The 23,891-nt window shown below is 51.4% G+C and overlaps 1 protein-coding gene across 14 annotated transcripts in view; it reads right to left on the bottom strand.

Moving 5' to 3' along the window:
• The window catches only part of IFT140 (intraflagellar transport 140), a 72,259-nt gene that overhangs the window by 33,617 nt on the left and 14,751 nt on the right, over positions 1-23,891 (bottom strand). For 8 of the 14 annotated variants that reach the window (XM_067013096.1, XM_067013091.1, XM_067013102.1 and 5 more), the window contains 12 exons: positions 22,048-22,223; positions 21,045-21,136; positions 20,377-20,483; positions 19,548-19,693; positions 16,120-16,323; positions 15,914-15,986; positions 13,926-14,017; positions 9,109-9,236; positions 7,439-7,556; positions 4,934-5,064; positions 4,337-4,505; positions 2,879-3,013 (listed from right to left, as the gene is read on the bottom strand). In XM_067013096.1, coding sequence (XP_066869197.1) covers positions 2,879-3,013; positions 4,337-4,505; positions 4,934-5,064; positions 7,439-7,556; positions 9,109-9,236; positions 13,926-14,017; positions 15,914-15,986; positions 16,120-16,323; positions 19,548-19,693; positions 20,377-20,483; positions 21,045-21,136; positions 22,048-22,223 — 1,571 coding nt within the window. The remainder of the gene's footprint in view (positions 1-2,878; positions 3,014-4,336; positions 4,506-4,933; positions 5,065-7,438; positions 7,557-9,108; positions 9,237-13,925; positions 14,018-15,913; positions 15,987-16,119; positions 16,324-19,547; positions 19,694-20,376; positions 20,484-21,044; positions 21,137-22,047; positions 22,224-23,891) is intronic. The other 6 variants (XM_067013098.1, XM_067013099.1, XM_067013100.1 and 3 more) reach the window with 2 other exon arrangements.

Here is a 23,891-nt window from a genome sequence, read left to right as displayed (position 1 = left end):
AAAGTTTGGGCTGATTTTGCACTGAGTGGGAAACCTTCAGAAAACGTGGACACAAAAACCATGGGGGTACTTGCTGTCTGCTGTGGTTTCACAAATCACAAGGCAGCAGCCTGACCTCCGTCAGCCTTGCTGTGGGTCTGATGCCCCGTCCTCATTAGAGCCCTGATCCCCGTGAGCACATGCGGGAATTCTCAGAGAAACAAAGTGCGCCCACGGTCACGGCTGACAGTGCCCCCATGGTCACGGCTCACAGTGCCCCCTGCCTGCACTCGCCTTGGGTTCTGCTCTCGAGGGGATGAGCCATCTGCTCTGGACACATGTGGGAGCTGGGGGCCCAGGGCTGTTTGACTGACACCACACACTTGAGTGTGCAGATGGGAACCTCGGGACGCCAGGCGCTTCAGGGAAACAGGCTGCGTGCCCCCCCACCCCGCCCCGCTCCCGCACTGAGAGATCAAATGAATAAGACTTCCTGTGTTGCAAACACAGGCAAGTGAAATACTTCCTCACCGCAAGCATCAGGAGACAAGACTGTTTGTGCTGCCCCAACGAGGAGCTGACGCCGTGCCAGGCCCCCGACAAAGTTGGAGCATGCGAGGCAGGAGGTGTCAGCACACAGACAGCTGTCGCTTAAAACAAAGAAAACCACATCTTGGGGCAACTGCAAAACTCGGGTAACGAGGAGGAGCATCACCCAGGCCACTGCTGGGCCAACAGCTCCGAGTGGATGCTCGGGGGGAAGAGAGCCGAGGAGCTGGCGGAGGGGAGGACGGTGCTCAGACTGTGGGAAACAAGCCCAGGCATGAAGACGGGGGAGATTACCAAGAGAAGGAGCTCAAAGGCTGTCTCTACGTTTTGAGTCTCAAATCAAAGAGAAATGAAAACGTATAAAAGCACTAAATAAGAATGAAATTCAGAAAAATGCTGGTCTGGAGGCACTGGTCTATTCAAAAGAGGGAACTCAGAAAACCTGCAATGGACGGAGCACAGGGGCTCCTGGAATCGAAACCACACAACCTCACAAAGTTCACTGCATCGGATCACAAGTCAAAGTGCAGAAAAGACTATTTGCTGTGGACCTCGATGGCTGGGGATACTGTTCCCAGGGGCAACCTTGGCCTGTGGTCTCAGGTGGGCACATTGCATGAGGGCTTCAGCACAGCCTGAGACTCACAGACCCACACGGCTCGCCCATGACAGTCACAGAACAAAGAGCAGACAGCCCACCCTGGGCCTTCCTGCCAAACCTCTTCAGGTCAGTAATAACCCTGGGAGGGGTCCGGGAGACCTGTGTCCTGGCTTCTGAGCAGACAGCCGTTCACACAGGCAAGGGGCCTCAGCTCCGGAGCCGGCAGAGATAGCCAAGCTCAGATGGCATGTTCGCCATCTCTGGGGGTCCTCTGGGGTCTGCCCTTACCTCTGGCTAAAAAAGGAACACTTGCTAACTGCAGAAAATACAGAGTTCATGTTTAGGGTTGATTTTAAATCACCCTATGCTAAGAGCCAAAAAAATCCAAGTAAAAGTCTACATACTTCAGTCCTTCTTCCGACACGACAGTAAAGAAAGACGCGGCAGGGGAGCCCAAAGAGCTGGCGAAGGGGAGGAGTCTGCAGATTTTACGAGAATAGGAGCAGCAGCGGCCAGCGCATTCGCAGTCCTGCAGAACGGAAGGCATGAACGACAGGCTGCAGCCTTCAGGTCCCAGCGCAGCCGTGCCTCCTTTGTGCAGGCGGTGTTGGCGCCCGGCTGAGAACAGGTGGCTCAGCCAGTGTTTCAACTGGTCTGGACATTCCGCCACCCCTACCCACCAGATGCACCCACCCTCGTGATCAGCACAGCATCTCGGGGCAGAGGATGGCTGATTTCAGGTCTAGAAGGGACCGTGGGGACGTGGAGACCAGGTCCCAGGGAAGGCAAATAACTCATCCAAAATACCCTTGTTGGAGGTGGGGGGAGGGGGTGGGTGGCGTGTGCTGAAAACAACCCTGTTTGATCAAAAATTTAAAAACACACTCATGGGACTTCCCTGCTGGTCCAGTGGTTGGGACTTCGCCTTCCAATGCAGGGCGTGGGGGTTCGATCCCTGGTGGAAGAGCTAAGATCCCACATGCCTCAGGGCCAAAACACCAAAACATAAAATAGAAGCAATAGTGTAACAAATTCAATGAAGATTTTAAACACTGTCCACATCAAGAAAATAAATAAAAATAAAAAAAAAAACAACCAGTGTATGTAACGCACACACACATGGGCAAAGAACAAAACCTCTCCTGAAAGGCTGCCCGCCAGTCTTTCCCAGCGACCATCTCTGGGGGCTGCGACCATGGAGATTTGCAGCATCCTTGGTCTTTATTTCTTTATTTGAAGCTTCTGAATTTCCTACAGTGAATATAGGAATACGTGCTTTCTTTTTTTTTTTTTTTTTTTTGTGGTACTCGGGCCTCTCATTGTTGTGGCCTCTCCCATTGCGGAGCACAGGCTCCGGACGCACAGGCTCAGCGGCCATGGCTCACGGGCCCAGCCGCTCTGCCGCATGTGGGATCTTCCCGTACCGGGGCACGAACCCGTGTCCCCTGCATCGGCAGGCGGATTCTCAACCACTGCGCAACCAGGGAAGCCCAGGAATATGTACTTTTAAACAACCAGCTAGAATTTTAAAAAAGAAGACAGGAAAGTGGAAGGGTACAGTGCCTTTGGGGGATGCTGGAAGGGACAACCCTCAGTAGCACTGCTGCCTGCCTGCCTTTCCCCACACAGAGACCTCGGATCTGCAGGAATCTCAGGTGACAAATCAGGGCACACGGTTTGCTTGTTTAACGAAAGAGCCCCAGTGGGGAGGAGGGCCTGAGACACGGCGGCGCACGTGGAGGCTCCCACCTTTCTCGTGAAGTAATAATGGGGCACTTGGATTCCCAGGAGCGTCTGGAAGATGGGAGGCCGGAGGAAGCTGTCCTGCAACAGGAAGCCGTGCTCTTCAGAGACGAAGAAGGACAGGACCAGCACGTCTGCCTGCTGTGGGAGATGTTCTGTCTTAGTTTGGCAATAACTTTCCTGAATCTCGCCCAGTCCCATTTTCACTGCTGGGATATTTACATAAAACACAAAGAAAGTAGAGGGGCCAACACACGGGCACACAGATAACCCCCTTCCTCCTCGGGGCACACAGCAACCACACCAGGCTTCGCTCTTCTCTGACGCCCTTCCTGGAGGACGCACCGCGTCCGGCCTGGTAGCCACTAGACCCATCTCGCTGACCTCGTGGCGAAAACTAACCCTTCCACCCGCGCTGGTGAGTGAAGCTCAGGAGCTCCCGTGTTTCAAGGGTAGCCCCTTCAGTTTCTTGACTTTTACATGGAGACTATGCTCTGCTCTCAGGGAGGGACAGCGGAGAGGCCGGTGTTCGGCGGGACCCTGTCCTGCAGGACTCAGCCGCAGACTCTTCTGCCCAGGAGATGCGCAGGCTGAGGGGCTGGTGGCTGCCCTGCTGTGTGAGTGCCTGCGTCTCCTCACCATCTTCACCCAAGACCAGGAGCCCTTCGCCGGCCATACCCCCACCCTCCAAGTGGGAGCAAGTGCCCCCAACTCACTCGTCACCAGACCCTCTCTCTCGTCTTCGAGTCTCTGCTCCAATGACACAGATGCCACCAGGGCCCCTCCCACCACTCATGTTTCAGACCCAGAGACCGATTTGCTTCTGAAAATGTCAGAGTGTGGAAACTGGCTGCTGGTAGCCTCAGGGGCTCCAGACTCTCACGTCCTGGAGGGAATTCCCTTTGGCAGGGACACAAGTCACCTGAAGCTTTAGGGCCAGCCTGCCTTTGCTGACCTACTGAGGACCTTACAAAAGATCCCTCTGGGTCACAGAGAGGCGCATGCAGCCCCTGGCCTTTCTCGGGGATTGCTGGGTGTCCTGCAGGACCCAAGACTTGGAAAGCATTGGAGTCCTGGGCCCGAGAGTCACCAGTTTTGGGGAGGGAGGCCCTGCAAAGCCGGGGGTTGGGGTGGAGACAGGGGCGAGGGGGCCAATTGTTCGGGGGATGACTGAGGAGTCGGCCTCAGTAACTGGACCCCACAGGACGAGCTGACATCAAGGGGTAAGTTCACGTTAACTGTTTTGATAAAGAGCTCTGAACCGCTGAGAGAAAATAGCATGTGACAGAGGGTGGGGCCAGCCCTCAGTGTCAACCCAGAGGGGATAGATGTCCCCCGGCATCCTGGGGGTGGGTGCTCGCTCTCCTGAATCCATTCCCCAGGACTTCCCTGTGGACCATGTTGAGAAGACAGAGCCTGCCATGTCCCCACCAATCTAAATACAAAGGTGACAGCGTGTGGTACCGTGGGGCCCGTGCTGGCCTTGCCCGGGGCCTTCTTGTCTGTTGGCTGCAGTGGGGCGCCCGGCACTTCCTGCACGGCTTCACACACAAACAGCCTGGGCTCACTCTGATCCCAGAAGTGGCTCACAGGCACGAGATTCGTCAGCCTCTCATCTGCGAGGGCCTGGCTTCTGAAAGAGAGAGACGGACCCTCCTCACACACGTGGTACATCAATGCCCTGGAGAATGCATACCCGCCCAATGCCCCACTGTGTTTTCAGAAACACTCTCCAAGCCAACAGAGATGCTGACGGGCCCTCTGTGCCCCAAGACTCAGGCTGCCCTTGCGGACACTCGAGTTGCAGCCCTTTCAGAAGCTTGAGTTCTGACCCCATGACTACAGAACCTTAGAACCTGGAAAACAGATTAGAGGCTCCAATCCACCCCGACTGACCAGGGGAGTTTGTTTCTATTTCACCTCTGGTTTCCACCATTCGTGATCTCTGAGCTCTTTCAAGGGTGAAGTAAACTTAGCAACAACCTGCCTCGAAGCCAACAAGTAACTGAACATCGTTTTCAACATTTTTTCCAACAAAATCCTCCCAAACCACAATCTTACTTCTTAGTCTCCTGTCCATTAAAGGACAACGTCTCTCTCTGATCTATCTGTCCCCTCTTGAAGTCGAGGATGGTCACTGTGTCCATTTCCACATCGTAGAAGCAGATTCTGGAATCGGGGCTGTTGTCAGCCTGGGGAAGAGAGAGCTGGAGCTCAGGGTACCCATCCACTGACAGCCACATGCCTGGAAGAGATGCCGGGGTCATCCACCCGGCCGCTCCCCTGAACGGGCCTCCAGCATTCGTAATTCGAACGTCAGCTTATGTTCATCCTGCTGAAATGGCTATGGATTTACTACTTTCTAATTTCAGAAAACTGAAGACAAATTCTCAGACTGTGCAGGTCGACTATGGCTGTCTAGCTGTTCTTAATACAGACGTGAGCGTGATATCATCTTACCTGAGGTGGATTAACCATGGGGACAAGGAGGGACTGAGATTCTGATAAACTAATTCTCACACAGGTGAGTAAAAATGAAGTAAACGCCATAGAGAAGCTTCAGAAAAGCTGAGAAAAGGGAACCAGCTTGGTTGTTGGGGCAAAATGCCAAGAACTCACGTAGACTGTTAAACCTTTATTCCCACAGATACTGGGATGGTAAAGGGACGTGCTTACTTAAGAAAAGAGAGGCAAGAAAATGAAAAATTGCCGATATCTTAGACGAAAAGAAAATACTGTAAGCTTAAGAGCAATGGAAGAAATCACAAATTAAAAATCATCAATAGGTTTGACTAAATAAAAATACAAGCTTCTAGTCATCGCAATTCCCTAAGCAAAATGACAAACAACGAAGCGTCTAGGACACGTTAAGATAGGCCAGGACTCAGTCTCCACCCCAGACACCACCCCTACCCCGCCCCGGGTCTACAAGGAGAGGGGCTCCATCCCGCCCTCCTCCTGCTTCTCCCAGCCTCTCCTCCCCTGGGGAGTGCCAGTGGGGCAGGGGAGCTATCTTTCACTGCAAGCCCCCTTAACCTAGCTCAACTTTTCTTTCTTTGATTTTTTTCTTTCACCAGGGTGAGCATTCCCAACCCTGGTCTGAGCGTTGAGCTCCCTTAAGCTCGCTCTGCTCTTTAGAATCAGGCCTCTGGAGACAATGGTCACTCAGCAGTCCACGCTTCTCATCAGTGTCCACACCCAGCACCAAGGAAAAGGCCCTTCCCGGGACTGCCCGGCACCACGTCCCGCTACCCTGCCTACCTCCTGTGTGGGTGTCTCCTGCCTGTGCGTGGATACCCTGGCAGTGTCCTGGCCATTGAAGAAATGAGTGACCCAGGACTGCCTGGTGTGCAGTGCCTGCCTGTTTCTCCCCATCAGCTCAGCTGCTTCCCCTCCCTCAGCCTCCCCAGGTCCACCCTGGGCCTCTGGCTGGTAGGACCCCCACGGCTGGTAAGACTCCCACCTCCAGCCAGACCTCCCGGCTGAGACTCAGGCTTGTGTCTAACTGCCCACAGGCCACCCTTCAAATGCCTTAACTCAACAGCCAGACAGGACCCCCCTCCGTCCCCCACAGGCTCCTCACCCAGCTCCTCTCAGCCACTGTCCTTCCCTGCCCTACAGCCAAGTATGGCTGTGATGGGCCCCAAGGGATCTTCCACCTTGTGATAGCCCACTGACCACTCAGCCTGGGCCTCCCCCTCTGCCAGTGACCGGAGACCTTGGCGAAGCCATGCTTCTGCCACGGGGTCGCACTCTGACGCCTTGGCGGGGCTGTGCCCCCATCACTTGCCCACCCGGTGAGCCCACACCTGGGCTCAACCTCCACCTCCCCTGGAAGCCTCCGGAACTCTTGAGAGCTGTTCCACCTACCAATGACCTCCAGCCCTGTACCTCTCCTCTCAGCTCTCACCAGGGTTGTAAAAATTTACTCGAGTCTGCTTATCCGAGGGGAGGGGCCGATTCCCCCATTTAACTGATCAGTTTGTGTTTATAGTGGCCAGCAAAGTGTGTGGTACATGGAGGGCAACCAGAAATCCACTCTTGAATAAATGAGTGAATAAGTGAGCGAATGAGTGAATGAGTGAGCGAATGAGCGAATGAATGAATGAGTGAAAGAATGAGTCAGCAAATGAACGTGTGAGTGAACGCATGAGGCGAGCATGAACAGACACTGCCGGGTGGGAAGGCACTAGCTCCTCCAGAACAGGAGAGCCAGCCACCTGCTTCCTTCACACCCATGTCGTGTGTCTCTCTAAGCAAGCGGCTCCAAGGTCCTTGCACAGTTGTCACCCCTGATGCCCAGAGAATTTAGTCAGGTGATGGAAAGAGGCAGAAAAGGGAAGAGGTGAGGGTCTCTGCAAAGCAGAAACCACTGCTCCTGATGAAACAGGGAGTGAAGGAAGGTGGGGAGGTGAAGGGTGGCCCCAGGCGAGAGGAGAGGCCAGACAGAAAGCTCCCCCACCACTCCGCCCACCCAGGGAGGAGGGGACATCTCGGGCGAGGGGTGTGGGGTGCAGAAGGGCCAGCTGGAGGGGTGGGAGGAGCCGTGCGCACGAGGGGACCCACCTTGCTGAGGAGGATGCTGATCTTGCTGCCGCTGGCATTGCACCTGAGGGAGGCCATGCCCCCCACGCCGGGGACCAGCCCTGCTAGGCTCTTGCAGCTGCAGTGCACCTTCGCCTCTCTGTGGGGAGGGATGCGGTCTCAGTGGCACCACCGTGGGATGGCAGGCACCCCTCCTCCTAGCAGCCTGGAACCTGGGCCTAGAGGACTGAGCTCCGCTTGGGCCCAACTGCTCTCACTTCGCTAATGTGAGACCCGGGAAATGGGCTGAGCTCAGAACATAGGGTGATTTTTTATTTTTACATTTTTTTGGTCAAGGTATAATTGACACACACGTTATCTTAGTTTCAGCTGTACAACATAACAATCTGCTATTTGGTGGGTGAGGTTTTAAAGTTCTATTTCTGTGAACAAACACGAACACGTATTTTGTCCCTGTCTCACACAGGAGCAGCTTATTAAGGATGCTTCATCGTCCCCACAGCACAGCCGGCTGGGGTCTCTGCTGCCCATACTTCATTACAGCTGTGTGCTTTTCCACTGTGTGGACAAACTAAAATTTATTTAACTAATCCCCTGTTTAGTTGTTTCAGTTTGTTGCCATTAGAAACAACACTGGCTTGTAGAGGTATCTCATCATGATTTTTCTTGCTTTATTCACATTTCCTTACTTTTCTCCTAGTGTCCTGTGTCTGTCCTAGGCCCCTGTCCAGGCCCCACTTGACATTTAATTTTCTCGTCTCCCTGAGCCCCTCTGGGCTGGGACAGAGTCTCCAGGCTCATTTGGTATATTTCCTGCTTCAGTCCCAGTATCGGTCCCAGCATCATTTCTCCAAGGAGATCAGTTCCCTTTACTGCAGGAGAACTTAGAGACCCAGATTCAGGCACAGGATGTGCTTGTTGCTCTTGGGGTGTCATTGCCCCCAGGCCCCCACAACTGACAGAGCCAGGCTGTGTGTGTATTGACTGGTGTGTATCCTCATAGCCATGGTATCTTTATACGCATCCACCTGCGTCTACATGAAGCTGCACTCTGCTTCAGACTCACATCTCCACCTTGGATGCACCAGCACAGGGGTCACTCCAGCCTCCACCCCTGCTGATCTGGAACCTCCCACCCAGGCGAGAAGCTGGCTCCCTCAGGCCCCCATCCCATCCCTCGGCTGCTCACGTCCAGCGTGGACAGCAGTGTGGGTACTGCTCCCCAAATCCCATGGGAACTGACTTCATCTGCAGAGCACATGCTGCGTGCGGCCCCTTAGCCCTTAGTCTCACGGTCCCGCTCCGTCCCACGGTGACCCAGGCGGCACCTGGTTCCCAGGGAGGCAGTTCCACACACTCACGAATCCTGCCTCATCTGCATTCCATCCTGGGATCCCCTGAACTGATTTTTTAAATTTGCAGACATTAAGGCTCACTTTGAGCTGTAAAGTTCTATGGATTTTGACAAATGCACTGTGTCATGTGTCCATCACATAGTGATGCTGGTCCCTTCCCCTTCATGCAAAGATGAATTTAAATCAAGACATAAGGCATTTCAAAAAAGTAAGTTGCACATTAATGTTGAAACGAGAACATAAGCAGTTTGCTGCCTCCTCTCCATTTTCTACCCACCACACTGCCTCCTGACTAATTTAAAAAATATAATACTTTTATTTGGACAAAAACTGTACCTTCGGGATAGATCAAAGCTTTTAAAGTGAGCCAAGTCTGTCCCTACAACCAGGAAATTTCCACAGATGTCAAAGAAGCATGGGTTCCCCTCTGTCTCGGAAAACGGCAAGAGTTGTTTCACAGTCCCCTGAAGAAAAAAGGAGGGAACAGGGAATTCAGGGAGGCTTTATTCACAGGGCCCTGCCCTCTGCTGGAGTCTCACCTCACACAGGGAGGGGAGGATGGGGCCCTGCCACCGGGGGATCTCCCTGATGCTTAGGTTCAGAGAGGGAGACAGGTAGTGGCCAGGTCAACAAGCAAGTACACACGTAGGTCAACCTGAGCAAGTGTAGACAGGTGACGGACAGGATGCTAAAACAAAACTATCAAGGTGGCGAGACATTGAATTCCACCTACTTGGGTTGGTCCAGGAGGTACTGCCTGCAAGGTCTTATGTTAAAGCCCCAAAGAAACTGATTGTGTGGCTAGTGTCCTCTAAGTGGTCACCTCCAGGGAAGTCTGTGAGCGGAAGGGATGGTGGTCACGTCACGGATATGTACATCTGTTAAAACTCACTGAGCTGCACACACAACATGCTCGCTTTCTTGTGTGTACATCATATGTCAGTAAATGCCTGAGAAACAGGTCTTGTCTGGGGGGCAAACCTGAATTGAGACTGGGGAGAAGGAGCCACCTATTGGAGAGCTGAGCCCGGCTTTCCAGGACAAGGAGGAGCCAGCACCGCAGGAAGGAATGCGGTGGCCAAGGGGTGACCCCCGAGGTGGGCAGTGAGCAGAGGCCAAGTGGGTAATCAGTGCAGGCCAAGGTGGAGAGTCAGATTTTGTTCTATGTGAAGTTGGAAGACTCTGGAGGGTTTTAAGCCATAAGTGATTTCAAATCACTTATGTTTTAAAGTGTCACTCTTACTTTAATAGCATTTTGGAAAGAGTGACCACAGTCAGGCCTGCACAGAGCTTAGGCTTTCGTGTGTCTTGTGCATGGACCGACCCTTGTCCTTGGAGCTGAGAGAGGCTCCTGGCTCAATTCAAGCAGCGCCCAGTGAGTGTCTGCCTGGAATGGAGCTGGGCTGGGAGCAGGGCACCCCAACAGTGAGTGGGTGGCAGGTGGAGGCCTGGTCCTAGTGCAGGGGGAGCGGGGAGCAGGCTGGATGACCGGGGAAGGGGGAGGGGGCATTCCAACAGAACTTAGTAGACTCCTAGTGCCAGGCACAGAGACTTGAGAAGCAGGCCAGGAAGCTGCACAACCCGTCCAGGAAACTCAGGGTGAGGGATAAACAGTGTGGGGGTGAGTTCCAAGCTGAGGAATCTGATCTTCATGTTGATGCACCCAGTAGGGAGGTTAGTATACATTTGTGGAACAAGCAAACAACAGTCACAGACGACAGCTCACTGGTGAGGACAGGCTCACTGGTGAGGACAGAGCGAGGGTCTCAGCGTCCTCTGCTCGACCTCTCTCTCCTCTGCCACTCCAGACACGTTGTAGGCAGTGCAAACCTGACCTCCTCTCCTTCCACATTGCCTCAATGATATGTCCCAATTCCCAACCCCTGCTTCAGAGCTCGGCCCGGGCTCCTGCCTCCAGAGCAGTGTTTCCAGCTGGCTCTGGTGTAAGCATATAGGCTGGGGGGGCTGGGGGGGCGGGGGGGGCGTTCCTGGAGAAAGAGAACCAGGACTGGTTTTCTTGACATAAGAGGACCCATTTTAGCCTAAGCCATTTTGTGATCTAAGCCTGGCCACAGTGCTGGTCCTAGAACAGGCCTCAGCAATTAATGATCTTGGGGAGGGAATGCAGAAACAAGGGAGGAGCAGCCTTGGGGCAGGTCCTGGTTCCTCAAGGGATATACATAATAATATACCTTTGAGTACTGCAGGAAGTAAGGCTCCCACCCACTGACTTCAATCCACAGAGCTTGGACTCTGTTGACCTTTGCCCCAATTCTACCCTGAATTCTTCTCTGCTCAAACTCCTTTGTGAATATGCTTGTTCCCTTAGCTTAAAACTTCCCCAATTTTGCTGTTCAGGGAGACACTGTTTTGGGAAAGATCCCCCATGTTCTCCTTACTGGCTGCAAGTAATAATAAATCCTTCCTTCTCCTGATCTTAGCTTGGTTGTGTCTCTTGGCTGACACCCACCGAGAGGTGAACCTGGTTTTCAGGTAACACTGGGACATCTCTGAAGGCACCTCACACTTGCACCCTTCCCCCCCCCAGCCCTGCTCTGCTTCTGTACTTTCTACTTTAAGGCTCCACAATGAGCATAGACCCGCAAACTAGACAATTAGAATGTCCTCAGTTACTCCCTCCTACTCCAGTTGCTCACCATGCCCCTAACTGCCGACTCTGGCCTGGCTCCCTGCCCACTGCCCCGCTCCAAGCCCCTGGACCTCTCACCTGTGGTCTCTCCTACCTGCCTTCACTGCTCACCAGCTGCCCTAGTCCTTCCCACACAGAAGTGATCTTCTAGGAAGAAAACACAAAACCAAGAAAAAAACAAGCCAAAACACATCATGTCACTTGGGCCCCACACCTCCTGCTTTCCAACTTCCACCTGGTCCCTAGAGGCTTTGCCTCCACAGGTGTCTGTCAGACACCAGCCCCCGCTCAGCTCCAGCCTCTCTTTGCAGTGCCCCGCAGGAAGCAAGGGAACCAGCGGGGCTCTGCTCCTGCCTGGAGGAATTTTCTGCAAGAACCATGAGGTACATAGCGGCTGTCCCATCACCACACAAACCAGCAACAACTGCAGTTTGTGTGTCATGGATGCACGGGCAGGGAGAAAGGTCTGGAGACACACTCCTGCTTTCCAACGAGAGGAGAGGTGCTAATGGATTCCTTACACAGGCTGGCATTACTTTACTAATCACCATGGTCACATATTCCTTAAGCTAAAAATCAACAAAAAAGTCTAAACTCTAGACTGTCTGTGGTCAGACGCTCCTAAGTTCCCTCCATGATTTCCAGCTGATTTTTCCCCCCTTTCCCAGCAAGTCTTTCACCCCTTTCCCCGTATGCCTTTCACCCCTTCCCATCAGGCCTATCATTCTTTCCCAGTATGCCTTTTCCCCCTTCTCCAGCAGGCCTATCCTTTCCCAGCATGCCTTTTGCCCTTTCCCAGCAGGTCTTTCATTCTCTCCCATTATGCCTTTTGCCCCTTTCCCAGTATGCCTCTTGCCCCTTCCCAGCATGCTCTTTGCTCCTTCCCATCAGACCTATCATTCTTTCCCAGTATGCCATTCCCCCATTTACCAGCAGGCCTATCCTTCTTTCCCAGTATGCCTTTCGCTCCTTCCCTGCAGACCTTTCCTTCTTTCCTTGCATGCCTCCACTCTCCAGCTCCGCAGGTCACCCCTCTGATAACCCAGTTGCTCCCTCATCTTTTGTTAGGAGGGCCCCTACCTGCCTCGGCTTTATGTCCACAGCTGATGCCCCTACACAACTATCAGCGGTATGCAAGGCCCATCCCTCCTTCCCTCCAGCCTCTCTGCCTCCCTTTTGACCTGAAGCAGGGCAGGTATCTCACCAGGCCCCAGATCCCACCACCTGCACTTTGCCCCAGGAGGCGAGTGGGGCTGCGGGCGCTTCCCTGACTTGTCAGGTCTCTATTCCAATGCCACACCCTGCAATACTTCCCACCCACCTCCACACTTCAGTGTACACCTTTACTGTCTGACCCTCCTGGTAGAAAGTAGAACTGCATGGAAGCTCTTTCAGGAATTGCTGAATGCAAGAGTGGAAATGCAGGCTGTGAGGTACAAGGACACGGACATGGCAGCCCTGGGAAATCAAATGCTGGACCCCAGGAAAGAACTCAGAGCTGGACAAAGCAGTCTTACTGAGAGCTAAAACCAGTACCATAACAAATGTCCTCAACCATGATGCAGAACACTGTTGCATGTACTGGGCTGAATGGTAGCCCCTGAAAGATACATCCATTTGGATGTATCTTGGAAAAAGGGTCTTTGCAGATATAATTAAGGACCTCAAAAGGAGACAACTCTGGATTAGGGTGGACCCTAAATCCAAGGACAAGTGTCCTTCTAAGACACATGGAGAAGGCCAGGTAAAGATGGAGGCAAAGACTGGAGTGATTTGTCTACAGGCTGAGGAACGCAAGGAATGCCAGCAACACCAAAAGCTGGAAGGGGCATGGGACAAATTCACCCTCAGAGCCTCCGAAGGAGCCAACCTTGCTCACACCTAGATTTAGGACTTCTGGCCTCCCGAACTGTGAAGAAAATAAATTTCTATTGTTTTAAGCCACTAAGTTTGTGGTCATTGGTTATAGCAGGCTCAGGAAACTAATACACCATGTCAGCCCTGGGGGTCCAGCAAGTGTGCACAGGATGTGGGCAGGGTTTTCCTACTGCACACCACCCGGAGGGAACAGAATGGTGTGTTAGAGGCCTGTCATCCTGGAGGCACACATTGCTCCCATCCTGGCCTCACCTTCAGACACATGCAGGGAAAGGTCTGCCTAAAGATATGTCCTGAACTGACGACCCCTCAGCCCTCAAGATGTGCATTAAACACAGCAAAATTTCCTCCCATTTCACATCCCCATGCACTCAAGGTCCAGCCATGTAGTCCTTTTCACTGCAAAAGGCCACTGCCTCACCTCCTGACTTCTGAAGTCACAAGAGCTGTCGATGGGGCAGCTATCTGACAATCCATTTTTACAACCAAGCAGCCAGTGGGGGCAATCTGATGTGGTTGAGTGAAGTCATTAAGCAGGCTCTGGCTTGATTTAGAGATGGCATTCTAAACTCTGCTCTAATTGTCTTTAACGTCACAGGCCACTCACTCTAGAGCAGCAATTTACCTGCCAGGTTCGAACTTGGACTCGGTTTGGCTCCACTGTATAAACGTTTTCTTCGTGCATAGCTAACACTGGAGACTCACTCAGGAAGGTACCTAAAATTAAAGATAAAGGTCAGGACAGCAGCAGCTAGTCTCGTCATAGCTCCTTAGAGTTTAAGAAGCATTCTCACACTAAAACTAGAACTTTTTGTAGGGCAACAATTGATGAGAAAGACTGAAACCTAGCAAAAAAGATCTTCTACAACTAAGAATATAAAGAAGGAACCACGGTGAGATGGGTAGAAGGGCAGAGCTGTGGTATAGTCAAGAAGTGTTCTCATGTGTGTTTCCTAATTTTCCTTGGCACCCACAATAGCCTTGTGAAAGGTGTGTTTTTTTTATCTTGCAGATGAGGAAAGTGAGGCTCTTAGACACGGGGACCTGCCAGGGCCACAGCTGCCAGTGACGGCCAGGTATGGGGATGCAGTGCTGGGCATCCTGCCCTCACCAGTCACTGATGGTCTCTCCTCTTTTCTCCCATCTAGCAGTGGTGCTTCCAGTAGCACAGCATCTACGACAGCATGATTGTTCAAGCATCTGCTTATCTTATGTGGAACTTTGGAGACCACAAGCTCTAGTCTCTGGCTCTAGACAGGTTCTTATCTAGTTAGGAAGATGATGACACACACAAAACAGAAAATATCTCAGCACCTGTTGTGCTATCCTCTTGGGAGGATAAGTTCACCCTTGCCCCTCAATGGGTCTATGGTAGAAGAGAGGCGAAGACGTGAATTATCAGCACGATACAGGGTAGGGTGGCAAAAGTGTTCTAAGGGAACTTTAGGCAACAAAGTGTTAGAGGATGAAAAAAAGTGAGGGAATAATATGAGGGAGAGAGGTGATAACCTGTGGAAAAACATCCCCAGGGAGGTGTGAGGTATTCAAACAAGCACGTGGGGGCATCACCCTGGGAACAGTGCAATGACGAGCCCCCCTGTGAGGTGGGAGGGCCTAGGTCAGGATGGGTGAAGGTAAGAACTGTGCAGAAGGAGATCTTGCCGAAGAGAACGTCCTAATGGTCACTGTGCTTGGTGGGAAGATGTCCCCAAACAGATCAGGTCCTAATCCCTGAAACCCATGAATATTAGCTTATATGGCCAAAGATGTTAAGATCTTGAGATGGGGAGATTATCTTGGTTTATGCAGATGGGCCCCAAATGAAATCACAAGTGTCCCTATAAGAGGGAGGGAGATTTTTAGACAGGAACAATGTGACAGTGGAGGCAGAGACTGGAATGATGTGACCCCAAGCCAAGGATTGCTGGCAGCCACCATAAAGCTGTACGAAGCAAGGAGCATAGTCTTCCCTAGAGCCTCTGGTGCTCTGCCAACACCTTGATTTTGGCCACTGAAACTAATTTTGGACATCTGGCCTCAAGAACTGTGAGAAAATAACTCCTAAACAGCCACTCGTTTCGTGGTCCTTGTTACAGCAGCCCCGTAACGCATACAGACATGTGCTAAAGAGCAGAAGATAAAGTGAAACAGAGTTGGAACGATGGATGGGACAGGTGGAACAGCTCTGAAGATCCACCCTGAAATTTTCAGACAGAGATTGGCCTTGGTACAGACCCCACAGGCTCACTGCTGTGTGCTCTGGGAAGTTCAGAAGTCAGGTGTGTAGCACCCCTTTCCCCAGAAAGCACTGCGGTTCTTCATACTCATGCCAACTTATTTCTAAGCTTTCATCGTCCTGGAGCCCAGGATGGCTGCTGGCCCCAGATCTGGCTGCACTTAACTACCTCAACTGGCTTCTATAGGGAGACGGGGGAGGCCCCGGCTGCACAGGGCTAGAGTGGCAGAACTGGCTCTGGAAACGCAGGCCCAGGCAGGAGAACTGACATGAGGGTCTCCCCATGGCCCTGGGCCTGCCCTTTGCCCACCCCACAGGCACCAGCACCCACCCCCATTAGATGTGAGTCCCCTTCGTGGGGCTGAAAAGACTCCTACCTGCACTTCGTAATGTGGCTCCAGAAGGCTCAAAGATCACCACCTGTTTTCCATTCCAGACGGCAACAGCATCCTACAAAGAACCACGGAAATTAAAAAGCAACCGGCCGTCTGGGCCTCGTTGTCCCGAATGACCCTAACAACCGACCAGGTCGTTTGTCTACATCGATGATCCCGCCCAAGCCCATGGTCACCCTGGCAGTGACCTTGGTGGCGAACACTCCGCTGATGTACATGTCTGTACGCAGGCTGTGCGTCACCCCCGTGGACAGGAAGGACACGCTGAGTAGGCTTGGGGAGACCTGCACCGCGGCCACCTGCTGGTGGAAGTGGGACGACATGGCCTGCTCGCAGAGGATAATGACAGAGCTGATGCTGTTCACCGCCAGGAGGCTCTTCCTGGAGCCCCACTTCATTCCCACGTTGAGAGACAGAACCCAAGGTGCGAACAGAAAGGAGAGGTGCAGTCAGGGCAACGTTATAAGTACGAGGATTCATAAACAATTTCCAAGCACTATTTCTTCTTCTTGTTTAAAAACATGATTTTAAAAATTTATAAGTATAAAATGTGTAATTTGTAGAAAAACTTTAAAATAACAACTCAGAGTTTAGATCCAGCGGGTAAACTTGTGTGGTTGTTCTCGCTCATGTCTATCTTGACTGGTTGAGCGTCTTCTCGAGTTTACTTTACTGACATGAACTTAGTGGCGTCTATGTTTTATAAATGGAAAGCAACTTTACACACTGTAGTGAATTATCCAGACTTCCTCTAGTGATGTCAAGTACCACTTTCATAATTTCATATTAAACTTCCAAATCCATACAAATCCGTTTCTGGATTTCCAACTTTACTCCACTGATATATTTATCCATTCCTGAGTAAGCATGCCGTGTTAATTGCTATACCTTTCAGATATATTCTGGTATAGGATACAGAAATGGTCTGATTCTTTTTAAATTTTTTTCTTGGCCATTTGCTCTCCCAAATGAGTTTAGAATTATTGTGTTGAATTCCCCCAGGTGGGGAAAAAAAGTCCTTATTTTCACTGGATAAACATGTAATTTGTAGATTTATTTGGAAAGAAATAATTACAAGATTGAGGCTTCTCTTTGAGGAACATGGTCAATTGACTCAATTTTTCTTTTACATCTTTCAAGAAAGTTAGTGTGGCTCTTACTATTATTTAAAATGGGTATTTCTTTCATTACCACTGAGGTTACACGTTTTCCATGGATTCTACTAACCACCCTCAGGTAAATTATCTGCACTCTCCTTCATCGCTTATCCATTTACATTCTTTTCTTTTCGGCTACACAGTGCAGCATGCAGGCTCTTAGTTCCCCAACCAGGGATCGAACCCCGGGCTCCCACAGTGAAAGCAGAGCCCTAACCACTGGACCGCCAAGGAATTCCCTCCATTGGCATTCTTAATATTTTTCTTATAAATGTGAGGTTTTTTCATGTCCTTTATTCTAAGATATCACTAAAGGTAAGATGAGCCATCAGTTTAAAATAGCACCTTTCTTCTCCCACAAAAAAACAAAAATACCTTCAATGTACACATCAACTGAGATTGGTATTCAAATGAAGAAAAAATTATGCATTGAAAATTGGGAAAATTTGGTATTTTAGAGATTAACCCTTTAAAGTGAATATTTTACCCAGCTCAGTTTTCCTTTCATCCCAGCCTTCCTGTTCACATTGCCCGGTGTGACATGTTCTTATGGACTCAACCTTGTCCCTCTGCTTTTGCAACTACTTTTATTACTTAAAATCTAAGAAAGTTACACTTTCTCTACAGATCTGATTATATTCTGTGTTTTTAGCCAGTTATTCTGACCCAACTTTTAATTTTTTTTTTTTTTTTTTCAGTATGCGGGCCTCTCACTATTGTGGCCTCTCCCGTTGCGGAGCAGAGGCTCCGGACTCACAGGCTCAGAGGCCATGGCTCACAGGCCTAGCCGCTCAGGGGCATGTGGGATCTTCCCAGACCAGGGCACGAACCCACATCCCTTGCATCAGCAGGCGGACTCTCAACCACTGCGCCACCAGGGATGCCCCCAAATTTTAATTTTTTAAATTTTATTTTCATTTTTTAACAGGTGGACCATTTTTAAAGTCTTTATTAAATTTGTTACAATATTGCTTCTGTTTTATGTTTTGGTTTTTCAGCTGCAAGGCATGTGGGATCTCAGCTCCCCGACCAGGGATCGAACCCACACCCCCTCCCTTGGAAGGTGAAGTCTTAACCACTGGACCACCAGGGAAGTCCCTGACTTAACTTTTAAAAATATTTAACTCGTTAATTCACCCAGAAACTATGTTTATTTATGACCTGAGATGAGGATATAAAAGTAATTCCCAAAGTTGCTCTAAGGTATTCCTAAACTGTTCACCATATAAGTTTTCATTTCCTGATTAGTATATATTAAGTAAACTTTCTCTTAAAAAATTCAGGGACTTCCCTGGCAGTCTGGTGGTTAAGACATTGCACTTCCACTGTAAGGGGCGTGGGTTCAATCCCTGATCGGGGAACTAAGATCCTGCGTGCCACTTGTCGCAGCCAAATATTAAAAAAAAAAAAAAAAAAAAAAAAAAAAAAAAAAAAAAAATCCACACAGAGCAGATCTGAGAGGCAAGTTCCAGAAAGGCAGGTGAGGAGCCCTGAGGACATAACAGGCATAACTGGTGAAAATTATGAAAACAACCATGTACTTCTCTGGGAATTGGGCACAGAGTAAATGAAGAAAGACTTATTGAAGAAAGTCTACTAAGCCTGGTAAGAAGAGCAGAGTCTGTGGCAGGTGAGCTCGGCAGGCAGGTATGGCCAAGAAACCGGGGTTCCCTCTCCTCCGGCATTTTCCTGGGAGGGGCGGCTGCCAGCATCTCTCACTCCCCCAGCTCCAGCACAGAGGCCAGGTCCAGGTGGGTCAGAGGGAGGCTCTGCATCAGAAGTGGGAGCCAGACCACATTGGGCCCCCAGGCCCTCGTCCCAGCTTGCTCCTCTCTGGGAGAGGCCATCTGGGACCAGAGGCTCCTGTGCCCAGCTCCCAGCTCCCAAAGCAGGGTGTCACCCCAGAAAGCCAGCTGCTCTCCCCACTACCAGCTGTGGAGCAGTGATTCAGAAATCTTTTCCTGAGGGGAAAGGCAGTCCACAAGAACAGCAAGCTCCCCAGCAGAATGACTTTGTTTGAAACAGAATATGGGTAAGTTCAAGCTTCAGGATGACCAGAAAACAGTGGAGGTTTGGAGCATTAAGAGGAAGCTGGAGTGGGAATTCCTTGGCGGTCCAGCAGTTAGGACTTGGCGCTTCCACTGCTGGGGTGCAGGTTCAATCCCTGGTCGGGGAACTAAGATTCTGCAAGTCTTGCGGCACAGCCAAATAAATAAATAAATAAGATAAATAGATGATAGAGATAAACGGATGGGTAGATAGATTTAAAAAGATAAATATAGATTACTACAGATCCAGAATCCCTTATCTGTAGTTCTGAAACCTAAAAGGCCTTTAAAAATATTTTACTGTTGCTATTTTTTACCTTAATTTGAATAATTGACAAAAATAGGTTCAGAGCAATTACTGCCTCCACTTCTGCAGAAAATGAGTGAACCCAGAGCCCCGTCGAAGCGTACCTTTATCTGCGTGATGTTTCCTTCGAGCTCAGTGGGGATCTGAAGGGTCCACCTGTCTTTGCCCTCCACCCCTTGGCTGCTCTGGGGGCCTGGCACTTTTCTCCACATGGCTACACGCCCTTTATCGGTACCTGCTGCCAGAAGACCTGTAGGTAAAAAGAAAGTTCACATTGAGTTGAAAAGGGATAAAAACAGCAGCAAGCTCCCTTCTCTGACCACCCTCTCTAAAATACCAGCCCATCGGCCCTCTGTCCAGGAACTTCCCAGCCTCTTACCTGGCCATGTCTTCCTTAGCAGGAGTTCACTACTGGCAGTGACACAGTGTGCACATGTGTGGATGGGGGATTGGGGTGGTGGTGCTGCTTGCTCTCTGGTTTCTCCCATGAGAGAGGAGCCTGCCTGCCTGTGTTCAGGGCTGCTTTCCCAATGCCAGATAGCACTTAGCACTCAGCGGGCATGAAAGTACTGCTCTGGTACATCTCCTATTCTTTCTGTCATATTTGTGTGTGCGTGTGTGTACACATACGCACATCCATGTACACATATATATTTAATGTTTCTCACACTGACTTTTTCTTGAGGTTTCAGGAGGAACAGACACCAATTCACGCAGCCAGGCTGGTCACATTCCTGACCAAACTCCTTGACCACTACGTGGGACACTACAGCTTTCCTATCTCTTTTTTGCTCTTGGCTGACTGTACTCGAGTGACTGACATAGTTGTAACTGAGGTATGGTTCTTAGAACAGCCCTGAGTTCCACGTCATCACCACGCAGCCCAGAGCAAAGCCTGAGGTGGGCTCTCCCTCTGACCCTGGGAAGTCTCACCTTTGACTGTACAGTAAGAAACACAGTTCATATTCTCTCCTTTTTCAAAACCAAATTTCTCCTCTGGACTCAGTACGTAATTCTCTCCTCGTTCTAAATCCCAGAATCTACAAAGCAAGGAGAAAAGTCCCATGGGGGGACTTTGTTAGTGGGCTTCCCTCAGCTGTGAGGGTCTTGTTCAACTCGCAGAGCAAACTTTGGACTCTGAGAAGAAAAGCATGTTGTTGTTACGTTATCTATGTTAATGTCTTGTTCATAACAAAGGGAGCAGTTGTTAATAAAAGAGGGTTCCTGTGTGACACCAGGTCATGATGAGAACAAAGGAACTCCAAGCACCCAACCAGGGAGAACCCCTGAATGTCACATGAGCTAAAGCAGCCTGACCCAAGAGAACATAACACAGGATTCCATCTACATGGGGATCAAAAAGGCAGGCAGACGTCAGGACAGAGTGACCCCTGTGGGGGTGGGTGCAATGCCTGGGGTCTCTGATATGTTCTGTTCTTCCATCTCAGGGCTGGTTACATGGATGTGCCCAATTAGCAATACTTCATCATAATTTGTGCATTTTTCTATATGTATGTTACACTCCAATACAAAGTGTACTCAAGAGACTGTGTGGGACAGAATTTTCAACCCCAGCGCTCTCTGCAGAGTCGGGATCTCACCTGAGGACCGCCTCCCCAGTCGCGGTCACAAGAAGGCTGCTGTTGATCAGGGTGACGTTTGCCCGGCGACCCGTATTTCCACTCAGCTTTACCTGCACAACAACAACCCAAAAGGAGCAAGTCGCCCTCATAGAGACCAGGTCCCTGTTCAGCGGCTGGACTCTCTGTTTGGCAGTGACTCCCCGCAGACTCACCAAGCAGAGGAAGTGAGGGTGGCTGTGGACACTTGGAAGGGCAGCCTCAGCCTTTCAGGCCAAAGCAGCGACCACTGCACATTACATAGTTAATGACAGGGGTGCCCTGCGTGGGGTGAGGCAGCTTGTCACAGCTTGTGTGCAGAGCAAACCTGCCAGCAAGGGGCTGAGGGGGGATTCGAACCCAGGTTCACAGGACTCAGTGACCACATTTCAACTGCTGTGTAGACAGAGGTGCACAAAGGACCCCTGAACACCAACTTTTCTGCATCAACCAGAGCGTCTTAGGGAAGGTTCGGAGTCCTCTGAGAACCATAGAATCCTTGGGTGTAAACCAAGAAAGTGGCAGGAGAGCGGCATGCAGTCCTCAGGGAGCTGCACGCACTGCCTGACCAACACCCAACGCCCCAGGCCTCCTGGCGTCCTCCTGCAAGTGAGTGCCCCGGCCCGGGGTGAGGCACCCATGCGGATGGCAGGGCGTCCAGAGTTGTGATTGTCACACACCCCTCGGATAAAACAATGCATATGTGTGGGCCAGTGGTAGTGTCACAGAGGGAACACTGGTGACAACCCTCAAGGTCTGCACATAGCCAGGCATCCCCGCCACAGCCCCCTACCTCCCGTGGCTCTGGGAGGCCCTGTCCCCTGGTGTCTCCCCAACCTGTGACCGCAATGGTGCACAATAAATAAGGTGCTAAAGCTGTGGTGGTGGCCCTGAAACACAGACTCCTCAACCAAAATGAAGGGGTGTGTGAGGTGGGCAAGAGAGGCTGGAGACCCCCTGGGGCAACCCCCCATCACCTCCTTACCTTCATCACCTCCTCGGCCGCGCCCTCGGGCATCACTGTGAACAGACACAGCAGCAGGCTCTCAGTGACTGCTACCAGCACCTCCCTCTTCTCCAGGTAGAACAGCGTCTGAATGGAGCTGTCCGTGGACGCCATCTGGGCTGTCCTGCCCTTCTCGTCCACGTAGTGCACGGTCCCTGCAGGAAAGCGATGTGTCCATGGAGGCTGGACACTCCCTGGCAGCCATTCTATCTACTTAGGGACACTTTCTTATTCTTTTTTTTGCAGTACGTGGGCCTCTCACTGTTGTGGTCTCTCCTGTTGCAGAGCACAGGCTCCGGATGCACAGGCTCAGCGGCCATGGCTCATGGGCCCAGCTGCTCCACGACATGTGAGATCTTCCTGGACCGGGGCACGAACCCATGTCCCCTGCATCGGCAGGCGGACTCTCAACCACTGCGCCACCAGGGAAGCCCGGGACACTTTCAACGTAAACATCTTCATCATAACCATTTACAAATAAGCCATTTTAAAAACACTGGCACATGACCCCTGTGTCTGCCATCCTCCCTCCACCACTGTCCAGTGCTCACACTGACCACCCTCCTGATGCACAGCCTCCATGCTCTGGTCATCTCAGTCCCCTAGGTACACGTCTGTCACCCATCTGCTGGGGCCTTAACTATGACCCTCCCCGGAGCCTCGGCCTGCACCCTCCATCCCGGGTACCAGGTATCGCTGGCTGGTGTCTGGTCTGCACCCTCTTGCCTTCCCCAGGCCCTCGCCTCGGCCCCAGGGCCCCTTCCAGCCTGGATACCCTCCTCTTACCCCTGAGCTGTCTTCTGGTTCTGCCTTCAGGCTTCTGAGCATGGTGGCAGCACCTCCTGTGAGTTCTCGGGATTGGGTTCATTCTGCTGCTCTCAGGAGCCTCCTCACCTTCCACGCTGCCTCCCATCTCACTCCCAGTGGACAACTTGAGTTCTTATTAAGCTTAAAGGTTCAAGGTTGTCTGGAGGCTAATCATAACAGTAACTAGTATTTACTGAGCACAGATGTGTGCTGGCTCCATGTGCAGAGGCTCTGGAGGCAGGTACTATCCTGGTCCCCATTGTACATGTTCAGAAGCTAAGACACAAAGACACGGGATCATCTGCCCCAGTTGCATGGCTGCTGAGCGGGGGCAGCGCTGACACCCCCTGCAGAGCCAGACCTCCAGTCACCACGTCTCCTTCCTCCCTCAGGGCCCCCACCGCCCCCACAGTGCCTACACTGGGTCCCTCCAACTCCCCTCCTGAAATGCCAAGTCTCTCTACTTTTAAAGTGACAAATGCCCCAGCCCCTCCCAGCTGCACCTGTCACGGTTAAGCTGCCTGGCCACACACATCCTCAAAACCCATCACCCCAAGAAGGGCCCCCTTCCCATGGGGGAAGGCACTCATGAACGTCTCATGAGTGTACAAGACCCTCTATCTCTCTGAACCTCACACTGCATCTACTGGCCGCTGCCTGCCTCCTAGCACATCACAGGGGAGCCGTGTTAAATCAGCACAGACAGCCCGGCCCTGCCAGGGCTGCTGGTCCAGCGTGCCCCAGTCACACCCACCCCAGAGCTGAGCCCCACTGCTGGCTTGGAGACCACATCGGGTGCCCCTGGCATCGATTCATCTGGGGCTGCACATCCTGGACAGCTTCCTCCTGAAAAACCTTCAAACGCAAATAAAGCTCAATTTGTCTCTATCAGGTCAAGTTGAAGCCACCCTTTGGATCCTGGATAAACACCTGCACAAGACGGCTAAGGCATCCATTTGGGAGTGGCGCACAGCCTGCAATTTTATGCAGAAACACCATCCATTTGCTTATAATCT

This window comes from Kogia breviceps, chromosome 14, assembly GCF_026419965.1.
Source record: "Kogia breviceps isolate mKogBre1 chromosome 14, mKogBre1 haplotype 1, whole genome shotgun sequence".
Classification (NCBI taxonomy): Eukaryota; Metazoa; Chordata; class Mammalia; order Artiodactyla; family Physeteridae; genus Kogia; species Kogia breviceps.
Note: the sequence above shows the minus strand (reverse complement) of the source record. Positions and strands in the feature narration are given on the sequence as shown.